The sequence below is a fragment of the Hylobates moloch genome, unplaced genomic scaffold (assembly GCF_009828535.3).
Source record: "Hylobates moloch isolate HMO894 unplaced genomic scaffold, HMol_V3 SCAFFOLD_5, whole genome shotgun sequence".
Lineage (NCBI taxonomy): Eukaryota > Metazoa > Chordata > Mammalia > Primates > Hylobatidae > Hylobates > Hylobates moloch.
Window position 1 is genome coordinate 134,696,353 of NW_026652280.1, and position 12,420 is coordinate 134,708,772.

The following is a 12,420-nucleotide window of genomic DNA, read 5'->3' on the forward strand; positions in this document are numbered from 1 at the left end:
TGCCTTGCTTGGGGGCTGTGCTCAGTCTTGAGACTTTTATGCCAAATGACTCTTGAGTTTTGCTTTGATGTTCTAATTTCTTTGAAAATAAATCTTAATTTTACGCAAAAAGGAGATTGGAGAATGGATTCTTTAAAATTAAATTACCATCTTTTGAAGTGAAGTTTTAACCCTTCTCAAGATAAGGGGTTGTCACTGAAATTTCTGATTGCTTCTACTGATGATGCTAGTGGGAAGTCAGGATTGGCAGGACCCCGTCTTGTGAAACCAATACCTTAAATCCTCAGGACAATAAATTCAGCTCTGAAGAAGTGTCAGACTCTTATGGGTAGGGATTATGTGGAATGAAGTACATAATTTGTATTAGTGTAATAGTAAAGTTAGAGGAATTTGCCTCCTGCTCTTATTGAGATAACATCAGCATGGTTCCTACAGGGATAGGAAGCCCAGCCAAGAAAGTCAAAGGCTTAGGAGGAAGCTGTTGGCCATGTACAAAGCCTGCAGTGTCATTCACCCTGGGATTCAAAGGTATCACATTGAAAATAAATTGTCTAGAATGGAACTGAGTTATCAGTGAGTAGTTAAAAATAATCATAGCTACCATTTCCTGAATTGTAACAACATACTAGGACGTAAGTGCTTTATTTATTTATTTATTTATTTATTTAGAGACGGAGTCTCGCTCTGTCGCCCAGGCTGGAGTGCAGTGGCGCAATCTCGGCTCACTGCAAGCTCCGCCTCCTGGGTTCACCCCATTCTCCTGTCTCAGCCTCTCCGAGTAGCTGGGACTACAGGCGCCTGCCACCACGCCTGGCTAATTTTTTGTATTTTTAGTAGAGACAGGGTTTCACCGTGGTCTCGATCTCCTGACCTCGTGATCCGCCCGCCTCGGCCTCCCAAAGTTGCTGGGATTACAAGCGTGAGCCACCGCGCCCGGCCAGTGCTTTATTTATTAATTTAGTTAATCATCATAACAATCCCATGAAAGAGATAGAATCATTATCTCTACTTTACAGATCAGGCATGGAGCTTTAAGTAAGTTGCCCAAAATTATATTGCTTAGAAAAGACAGGTGGGGGATTTGAACTCAGGTAGGCTATGGGGGCCCCACACTTTCCACTATGCTGTACTGTAGTCTGCTTCTAGGACAAACCAAGCATGCTCTTATCTCAGGACCTTTGCACTCGCTATTCCCACTGCCTGGGAAGTTTTTCCTTTAGATATTGTCATAGCTTTGTCTCTTACCTCTGTGCTTAAATGTTACCTTGTCTGGGAGGCCCTCTCTGACCACGTTGTCTAAAATAGCATTCCTCCTGTCATCACTCTCTCTCCTTAACCTGCTTTATTTTCCTTTCCTAGGTCTTATCATGCCTTGATATATTATTTATTTGTTGTCTTGTCTGTCCCTACCTTTAGAAGGTAAACTATGTGAAAACAGGAGTATGTTTAATTTGCTGCTATGTGCCCACCTCCCTGAACAGTGCCCAGGACAGGGTAGGTGCTAATAAATGTTTGTTGAGTGAATGAATGAAGTAAACTAAAACTGCTGATCAAGGCCTGCCACCCTGGTTTCAGAACAAAATAATTTGTCCCTTATGCCAGATCTCATCAGACTGCCCACCACCAGAAAGTGAGTGTCCATGCAGGGCCTGGTTGATGTCTACAGTGGCTTAGTAATAGGCACAGTCCCTATCTTTTTTTTGGAAGTCAGCTGTTTCTGGAGGATCCCCTGTTTAGTAGTTAAGAGCATGGGCGTGGAATTAGACAGACCTGGGCTTAAGTCCTGGTGCCAGGATTTATAAGCTGGTGACTTGGGGTTGCTTAGCATCTTTTTTTTTTTTTTTTTTTTTTTTTGGTGACAGAGCAGAGTCCCACTCTGTTGCCCAGACTGGAGTGCAATGGTGCCATTGTAGCTCACTTGCAGCCTTGAACTTCTGGGCTCAAGTGATCCGCTTGCCTCAGCCTTCCAAGTAGCTAGGACTATTGGCATATGCCACCATGCCTGGCTAATATTTGTGTTTGTATTTATTTTTATTCTTTTTTTCAGAAACTCCTGATATTCAAATTATTTTTGTTTTTTCTATGTTTCCCAGGCTGGTTGTGAACTCCTGGCTTCAAGGGAGCCTTTGGCCTCTGCCTCCCAAAGTCCTGGGATTATAGGTGTGAGCCACTGTACCCAGCCTTACTTAGCATCTTGAAGCCTCACTTTTCTCACTACAAAATGGAGTAAAGGGCATCTGTCTCCTTGTATTGTTGAGAGGATTAAATGAGAAATTGTGATATACATGATAGGTGTTCAATAGATGATAACTGAGACATTTTGTGGGTTCAGAAGAAAGCAGAGATGTCAGCTTCTGACAGGAAGGGGAATAAGTTATAGACACGTGATCAACCATGGAATAATTACAAAGCAGCATGTGGACAAGTCTTGGCTTTGCAACTAAGTAGCTGCGTAAAGCTGGGCCAGTCGTTGAGCCTTTCTAATTTCTGGTTTGCTAATCTGTAAAATTAAAGGGTTGGAGTAGATACTACCTATTTCTAGCATTCCAAGTTGGCTCTCACTAGAAGATAGTGTGGAACGAATTATACACAAAATGTTAAGTGACAGAATGTTCACAGTAGGATGGGATTAATCAGAAGTCTCTTCTAGAATGAGGTGAGGACCATCGGTAGAGTTCTTGGACTTTGAGGAATAGCATAAAAATGGCAGATTGTGATAAAATGGTCAGATCTGACAAAATTCAGGTTTTATGTGTGCTTACATTGTTGGGAATATACTGCATTTAAATAATTTTTGTTTACATAACTTATATATTAAAATAGCTAATGTAGTATTAATATTCTATTTTTTCTTATGTTGTCAAGTTGACTATTTTTCTTGGATAACACTTTGCCGTGTTGTGAAGTTATTCCTGCTAGCCTTTACATAATTACGCATTTCAGATTTCCACAAGTGTGTTTGAAGTCTCATTTTCTAGAAGGGATTCAGGATTATTAGTCCATGTAATGACAATTATAGTATGATATAGAATAAAAGATTTTCTTGTTTAATTTCTTCATATTAGAGATGAAGGTAGTAGGACCCAGAAAGTCTGAGCTGGTAAAACATGCTGATGGTTGCACTCCTGCCTCCTTTTCCTTCGAGGATGCCTGAGGTTCTTATACACAACTCTTATTTGTTATCGAGAAATGTTCTAATAACTTATCATCCTGCTGTACTGTTTTTTCTTTTTTCTTTTTTTTGAGATGGAGTCTCGCTCTGTTGCCCAGGCTGGAATGCAGTGGCATGATCTCAGCTCACTGTAACCTCTGCCTGCCGAATTCAAGCGGTTCTCCTGCCTCAGCCGCCTGAATAGCTGAGATTACAGGCATGTGCCACTACACCTGGCTAATTCTGTATTTCTTGTAGAGATGTGATTTCACCATGTTGGCCAGGTTGGTCTGGAACTCCTGACCTCAAGTGATCTGCCCACCTTGGCCTACCAAAGTGCTGGGATTACAGGTGTGAGCTGCCACTCCCGGCCTGTACTATTCTTATTGTAGTATGCACAGTAGTATATATACCTGTAGTCTGCTGTGGTACCTTCATTAGATGCCCACTGTCAGCCAAGTGTAGGTAGACTGTGATCTGCCTTGCTGGAATTAAGACAGTGGGAAAGCCATACTTGGAAGGAAATAATTACATAATAATTACAACCTGAAGGGTTGTACTGCGTTCTAGGTGTCCAAGTTTAACTTGGTCCAAGGGAATCAGAGGAGGCTTTCTTCAAGAAGTAAGGCTTATGCTGAGACTGAAGATGTTAGAAAGGTGACCATCCTAGGGACCATGGAGGGATGTTGAGTTCCGATATAGTGAACATCACTTTTGGAAGGTGAGGACTTGGCCCTTTTGTGGGACTGAATTGACACTAGGGTGGCTGGAGTGTGCAGAAGATGAGCTTGGACTAACTAGACGATAGTTGGTGGCCATGTGAAGTTTTGCTGTTTATCTGGACAGCAGTGGGCAGCCACTGAAGAGTTTTAATTCTTGGCGTTTCACATGCCTGGGCTGTAAACCACCACACCTGGTGCACTTTTAAGTGTTTTTGTAGAGACAGTGTTTCGCTGTTGTCCAGGCTATCAAAAGCTTTTGTCAATGGCCAGGTGCTTGCTAGGGCCTGAGGGAGGATGACTATTGTCTTGAGAATATTCTGATATGCTGAATTTTCTCGAATAATTACAGCTTTATGATTTAAACCTTTTTGATGACAGCTGATTCCTCATTCCAGGTAGCTTGGTTGGTTTGGTGGCAGTGCCAGACCGAGTTCCACAGCCCCCAGCTAAACCCCTGCAGCTAATTGGGAATCATCAAATAGAATCGAGAAGGGCCCTGCAGCCGGATCCCTGTAACTTATACCAGAAATGTTGAGGCAATGGCTTCACCACCATTTGGACAGTTTTGCTACATTATGAGTATCTTTAGAACCCATACCTTGTATGGAATTTGGGATCGTTATTTTTTTGTGATGGAGGGAATTTTTGAAATTCTAGATGATAAAGTCTAATCTCAAAAATAATACAAAATTTGCTACAAACAACTATTTCTGTTGCCTTGCTACTAGTAGTTTGCTTATTTTCTTTTTGAAAGTCTAGGTGTATTTTAACCATAAAAATACCAATGACTATTATTTATTTAAAATAGACAGTGTGGGGCCGAGCACAGTGGCTCACACCTGTAATCCCAGCACATTGTGAGGCTGAGGTGGGTTGATCACCTGAGGTCAGGAGTTCCAGACTAGCTGGGCCAACATGGCGAAACCCTGTCTCTACTAAAAATACAAAAATTAGCCAGGCGTGGTGGCGCATGCCTGTAATCCTAGCTATCTGGGAGGCTGAGGCAAGAGAATTGCTTGAACCCAAAGGCAGAGGTTGCAACGAGCTGACATCATGCCACCGCACTCCAGCCTGGGTGGCAGAGTGAGACTCCATCTCAAAAAAGAAAGAATAAAATAAAATAGACTGTGTGGGCCAGGTATTGTTTTAGGTACCATGCCTATATTCTGTCTCATATATTATAATCAAAATATTGCTACCATTTTACAGATGAGGGCGTGGTAGGGGCTAAATGACTTGTCCAGTGTAACACGGCTGGGTAAGCCAGGGTTTGAACCCCCAAATACAGTTCTTTATTAATTCTAGCTTAAAAGCAGACACCCTTATAAATGAAAAGCTACAGAAACCTTTGGATGCAAAAATCTTAAATGTGAAAAGGTGGTTCTTAGAGTATTGCAAGGGTGGGTGAAAAAGCCATCCTAGTTTGTGAGTTTGAATAAAACATGGTCTTTTCCAATTTGTGAAATGTGTCAACACCCACCCTCCCTTTTTCCTGTATTTTGCTTGGGAGTGAGGTGTGTTGTGCTTGGGATAGATGGAAGGGCTTTTAAGGACAGACTGAAGTTCAGCCCCAAGGAAACCAAGGCTGCTGGGGCCAGATTTGTTGATCATGCTCCCAGCCAGGAATGAGGGTGGGCCTGCTCTGGAGGGACAGCCTTCCTTGCCTCTGAAGGCAGCTGGCACAGAATAGGCAGAGTGGAGTCAGGCTTCTCCGCTCTCCTCGTACCCTCTGTGCGTACTGCTTCCCCCATGCCTACCAGTACAGGTGGTTCCAGAGTAATCTTCCTCCTTTCTTTTCCTGCCACTGGCAGCCACAGAATGTTGGGACTAATTAATCTGACACCTCAGGATAATAAATCTCTTTGGTAGAAACAGCTTGCTAATGATAAATGATAGTTTCAATACTGTACATGCACAATCTCATCTGATTCTTGCAACACCCCTGTGATGTAGCTAAGTTTCGTCTGTTACACTCTTTACAAAGGAGGAAACTGAGGCTCCATTCTGATCTAAACCCCCATCCTTTCTTGTCTGACATGCTGTGAGAATCTCAACTGATTGTCCAGGCACTCTGGCCTCCCTTCAGTCTGTTCTCTGTACAGTGTGAGGGAAATCTTTAGTAATCCCATCTGATCACGCTATTCCCTGTTTAAACCCCTCCCTGAACTTACTCCTCTTCTCTTTCCCTTTCAGCTCTGCAGCTCTCCTCCCTCCTGTGATGCTTCCTCTGCCTGCAGTGTCATTCGTCACCTGACTTTTTAAATCTTCGCTTATCCTCAGGTTGCGTATACTTTTCCTTTAGAGCTCTGATTGTATCTTGTAATTACATATTTGTGATTATTGTCTGTTTATCTCACCGGCTTTTAAGCCCACAAGGGCAAAAAACATGCTTTTTGGCCACTGCTTAGCAGAGTAAGCAATAAAGATTTATTGAAAGGAGAAACTCAGGAAATTAAATGTCTTGTGTGAAGTAGTAAATGATAGTTTTACTAGGATATAAGCTCCCTGAGGGCAGGATTTTTGGCATCTTTTTTCATTGCTATGTCCCTGGCATCTTGAACAGTGCCTGGCATATAGTAGTAATATTTATTGAATATCAGTTGTGCTTGGATGTGATTCCAAAGATTTCTTATCCAAATCTAGGACTTTTTCTCTCTTTATGACAAATCTATCTGAAGATGGGGATTAGTTTAGTTCTGATTCTGAATCAACTCATGGGTGTAGCCAGGCCATGTTAGCCATCTAAGGGGAAGCTACTAATTTTTTCTTACTGGTTCTTAGCCTATTGCCAGACATCCATTTTGCCACAGTTTTTCTCTTAGATAGAGCAAGATTTCTCTCCTTACCTTAGGGAATATTGTACCAAACCAGATCCTTTTGAATATTGGTTTAGAACGTGATGTTTTTAAGGATTCATTTGGATGGGATTTTTTCAGCTAATCTTGGTCTTTACCTGTGCACTTTGTTGGGTCATGAGGGCATGTGGGGCAGTATGCTCAGTTTAATGGACTCAGAAATAAACCCAGGGGATCTCTGAAATGAGCAGAATTAGCAGCACATTTATTTGCTTTTTTTTTTTTTAAAACCCATTAAGTTCTCAGAATTTTCTTATGTTCATTGATGAATACTAAGTGTTCATCAGTTCATCAAAGTTCACCTACCTTTTAAATGGAACATGTTGCTTTGAAATGTGGGCAAAATGACTATTATTCCAAATTGCTCTTTCACGATCTCAGAGTACCCTATTTATATTTCCACTTTTTTAAAAAAATACCTTAAGTTCTAGGGTACATGTGCACAATGTGCAGGTTTGTTACATAGGTATACATTAGGTATACATGTGCCATGTTGGTTTGCTGAACCCATTAACTCATCATTTACATTAGGTATTTCTACTTTTTTTAAGTGAAAGCAAGTTTATTAGAAAGTAAAGGAATAAAGGAATGGCTACTCCATAGACAGAACCTATATTTCTTTCTTTTTTTTTTTTTTTTTTTGAGATGGACTCTCATTCTGTTGCCCAGGCTGGAGTGCAGTGGCACGATCTTGGCTCATTGCAATCTCCGTCTCCTGGGTTCAAGTGATTCTCCTGCCTCAGCCTCCCGAGTAGCTGGGATTACAGGCACGTACCACCACGCCTGGCTAACTTTTGTTAGCTGGAGTTTCACCAGGTTGGCCAGGCTGGTCTTGAACTCACCTGACCTCAGGTGATCTGCCCAGCTCGGCCTCCCAAAGTGCTGGGATTACAGGCATGAGCCACTGCGCCCAGCCAGAACCCATATTTCTAAAGAAAGCATTTAGCTCATAAAGTCCAGAGATTCTTTGAGGTCAAAAAGTCAGGATTGGGAGTCCCCGATGTTTGCAGTCAGTGTGGTAGAACCTCACAGAAGAAAGAGGAGTTTGTATTTCGTTAGTTTTATCAAAGCTACAACTTTTCGGAAGCCTTCAGTCCATCCAGCATTCCAGGGAACTGATTCCTAAGTCGGGTGTTAAGGCACTGAGGTGTACAAGTTGTGGCCAAAACTGGAGTTCAGCTGAATGAGAATGACACACTTCCCTTTTGCTTCTCCTCTGCCTTGGGAGCCTTTCACCACACTGGGGAGATTAGACAAAAACCTTCTGCAGTTTATTTTCTTTTTGAACAAGTTACATTATGGAGAGACTTTTAAGCTAAAAGAAGAAAAGCTCCCTTTTTGTTACAAACAGCAGTGTGTAGTTTCAACTTGTCCAGGACTTCCTCAGAGATGTTTTAAGATCCGGTGTAAACTTGCTGTGGTTTGCCTTTGGGCATCAAACTGTTTAGCTTGGCTCTATTATATCTGTAATTGCTGCATTTTAATAATTGCCCAATATTCTTGTCAGCAATTTGCAGCCTATATTTTTAATGGAACCAAGTGCTTTCTTTTCCACAGGTTTGTTCAGACCTGGTTTAAGCCCCTGGATTAACGCAGCACAGACCCTCAGACCCACTGCAGCTGTGGGCAGGGTGACGCAAGCTCATTAAATATTCCCACAAGCCTCGTGCCGCTTACAGTTTATGTGCTTCATAAAATCCTCTGGGAAGTCATCTTCTTCTGAGATCTCCTTACAGGGATTTGCTTTATAAAAGTTGTCTTTAACATTTGCTGAAATAGCATATTCTTTCAGAGAGGTTTTTCCTTATCAAAATTATTATATAGGCAGGAGGCACTATAGTTCTTGTGAACCAATTCACTAATTTAGGGAATCTAATATTTTGAAGGGAAAAAAATAGAGACAGATACTCTTTGTGGTGGTTGAATTTTTAAGTTAACAGAGAAGATTTCCATCTGATCAGAGTTGATGTGGAATTATGGAGACAGAAATGTTAGACTTTGAGGGATAATAAGTCAGTTTAATGGCTCCCAAATTATCTCTATAATTTAGTCAGCTTTTGAGACAAGACCGTTGTGTCATTGATGACTTATGCCTCAACCTGACTGGTAATTTTGTTCTTTTAGTGAGTCCACTCTTTAGCTTATCTCCTTTTGTCTGTTGTAATGTTTATTTTTCAGTAAACAAAAGATTGAACTGGATTTACAGTAGCTAAGAGTTATATAAATAGCTATACCTTAATTTCTCCACTTTATTGGTATAAATACCTCAAAGAGAATGGACAAGTACTGATACAGTACAGTAATTATAGCTAACATTTATTTGGTTGGTTGTTATGTGCTAGGGACTGTTCTAAGCATTGTGTATGTATATTAACTAACTGAATCCTCACAACAGCCTACCATACATTTTCTACCACAGGATATGTTCATTCATGAAGAGCAAGCTGCCTAACATTACCATTTGATAAGGGGCAGATTGGATTCACACCTAGGAAGATTTTTAATCTTTATCATAATCCATATGCTATTCATACTGGGATTTTAATCACTATCGTATATCAAGATTGAACCATGGTGCCCCCTGGCTATATAATAATTTAGTTTTAAGACATATCTAAGAAATTCTTTTTGAAATTTACTGTTATTATTTCTGGATAGGTAATACTTGCACATGGTATTAATACAAAACCCAGAAGGGAATTCAGTGAAAAGGCTTCTGCTCCCTCCCACCCCTGTCCTGCAGTCACCCTATTTCCCCCGTTCTCATAGGCAATGTTACAATTGCAAAGAGCCATTTTAAATATCTTTCTCTTTGACACTTGGTGCAATAAATTGAGACCATTTAATTAAAAATTCATTTAAAATAATTGTTTTTGTACTGTATCTACAAGTGCCCACATTGGCTTTGTCTCTGAAGGTGGCGGGCAGCTCCTGTTGGGTGATATTTCCTGAGTGAGGATAACAAGGCCACAACCCCCAGGTGTGTGAGATGGCGCCCGGAAACTCCACCATTCTGCCTTTTCCAGCGCCTAGATCAGGGAGGGTCTTTGCCCTTTTACCCATAACTTTTATTCATGATGAGAAGGAACCCTGCCTGGAGCATAGTAAATGCTCAGTACATGTTTGTTAATTGAACTTCTGTGAGTTGTGCCAGGCTCAGTGATAGAGGGCTGGAGAAATACACTTTGGAGCGTCTAAATCAGTAACCATTAGGGCCATGTGAGGAATATTCAAGTTAGGTAAACCACCACAAAACTCTCATTCAAGACTCTGGATAGGAAAAGTTTAGAAAGAACCTTCTAGATCCTTGAGTCCAGTAACCAGATAGTCTCAGATGGGCTGAGAGACAGGGAAGACTTTTTTCCTGTTAAAATGTTGGCAAACAGTTGAAATAAGAACCTTGCCTTTTTATGTTTATTTTTTTCAGATTGATTCTCAGCGCAACTTAATTTGATCCTTGTGATAACCCTGTTATTATAACATTAGATTGAGTCTCTAATCACAGCTGGTTTTGTTTTCTTGCTGGCACTAGGGTTGCATGTATCAAGTGTCATTGATTACTTTGGTACCACAACTTAACTGGTGATGTTATATTTCAGGTGCACCTTGATTTTCTTCGGTAGTTCTGAAAATTCTCTATAAAACCAAAGATTTAAAATGTCAAAAACGGGGCTGGGCACGGTGGCTCACGCCGAGGCTGAGGCAGGCGCATCATGAGGTCAGGAGTTCAAGACCAGCCTGGCCAACATGGTGAAACCCCATCTCTACTAAAAATACAAAAATTAGCCGGGCGTAGTGGTGCATGTCTGTAATCCCAGCTACTTGGGAGGCTGAGGCAGGAGAATCGCTTGAACCCAGGTGGCAGAGGTTGCAGTGAGCCAAGACTGCGCCACTGCGCTCCAGCTTGGCGACAGAGCGAGACTCTATCTCAAAAAACAAACAAACAAACAAATGCCAATAACAAATATGTCATTTGCAAAAGTATTTGCTATAAAAATCTTTGTTAGGTAGTCGCTGCCCTCAGTCTAGTTTGCTTGAGTGCTATTTGGCATCTTTTAAGATAAATTTCTTATATTACGCTTTTCAGAAATTCTCCGTTTAACTTTAGTGTCTGTTTGTTTATTAAGTTTCTTCATTAAGTTTTCTTATTGAAATTTGTTTCACAGGCAGTTTGAAAATTGCAAGGAGGGACTTTAAGACTACTTCTGATTTGCAAAGATTGCCTGTGCTCTGAGCAGGCTGAAGTAACTGGATGAGACGCACTGTTGGAGAAATAAAAATGACTTCCCATTATGTGATCGCCATCTTTGCCCTGATGAGCTCCTGTTTAGCCACTGCAGGTAAGTTGCATAATATAAATTGCATGTTTTTTATATAATTTTGGATATATTTTGTCCCAGTCTCTTTAGTTGAGAAGAATTTAGGCCATGTGATGTTCATGCAGAACTTGAATATTTATGTTCTTTAGGGAAATAAAATATTTGACTACTATATAGATGCATAATACATTGGTCTGTGCTATATTTTACTAGGTTGGTGCTGGCATTGTCATGTTAGTGACACAGATACCTAACTAACCTTGGTGGAGGAAGGTAGAGAACAAATACGCTAATTAATAATCCCACTTAATTTTGTTACATGCATAGATTGTTTATATATATATATATTGAGATGAAGTTTCACTCTGTTACCGAGGCTGGAGTGCAGAGGCATAATCATGGCTTACTGTAGGCTCGACCTCCTGGGCTTAAGTGATCCTCTCACCTCAGCCTCCTAACTAGTTGGGACTACAGGCGTGTGCCACCATGCCCAGCTAATGTTTTATTTTTTGTAGAGATAGGGTCTCCTATGTTGCTCCAGCTGGTTTCAAACTCCTGAGCTCAAGTGATCCTCTCTTTTTGGCCTCCTAGTGTGCTGGCATTACAGGTATGTGCCACTGCGCCCGACCTGTATTTACATTTTTGTCCCTGAATAAGGATTTCAAGAAAGCATTTTTGTCCTTTTCTGTATTAGCAAATAAATAGATCTTCTAGATTGAGGTGACACTCTTGACATAGGCTGCTTGGGAGGTATTTAGTTTTGCCTATTTCACGTATTTCAATATGTAACTTTTTTTTTTTTTTTTTTGAGACAGAGTCTTGCTCTGTCACCCAGGCTGGAGTGCAATGGCCTGATCTTGGCTCACTGCAACCTCCTCCTCTCGGATTCAAGCAATTCTCATGCCTCAGCCTAGCAATTCTCGTGCCTCAGCCTCCCAAGTAGCTGGGACTGCAGACGCCCGCCATCACACGCATATAATATTTGTATTTTTAGTAGAGACAGGGTTTCACTATTTTGGCCACGCTGGTCTCGAACTCCTGACCTCAGGTGATCCGCCTACCTCGGCCTCCCAAAGTGCTGGGATTACTAACTTTTTAAAAAGTAGAGAAATATACTGAGCTTCCTGGAGGCCAAATGAGATTGGAGATGAAAAGATGCAAATGACTTGAAACACTGTTGCTTAACTAAGAGTATCTGATCTCCCACACCACCATCTTAGTGTGCTTACTGTGAGGGGTTACTCAATAAATTTGGAAGCTTAATTTGCTCTATTTTATTATAATTTCCATTGTGTCTATTCTGTAATGAGCTACATAAAACTCATTTGTTGGACCAGTTCTGGAAACTGGCAGGTCTCAACAAGAAAAGCATT

The 12,420-nt window shown here is 41.1% G+C and overlaps 1 protein-coding gene across 3 annotated transcripts in view; it reads left to right on the forward strand.

The window, feature by feature from the left end:
• The window catches only part of TGFBR3 (transforming growth factor beta receptor 3), a 209,672-nt gene that overhangs the window by 15,420 nt on the left and 181,832 nt on the right, over window positions 1-12,420 (forward strand). For 2 of the 3 annotated variants that reach the window (XM_032155374.2, XM_032155376.2), the window contains exon 2: window positions 10,895-11,068. In XM_032155374.2, coding sequence (XP_032011265.1) covers window positions 10,981-11,068 — 88 coding nt within the window. In that variant the 5' untranslated portion in view covers window positions 10,895-10,980. Of the gene's footprint in view, window positions 1-6,101; window positions 6,154-10,894; window positions 11,069-12,420 lie in introns of those variants that run through there. The other variant, XM_058439581.1, reaches the window with a different exon arrangement.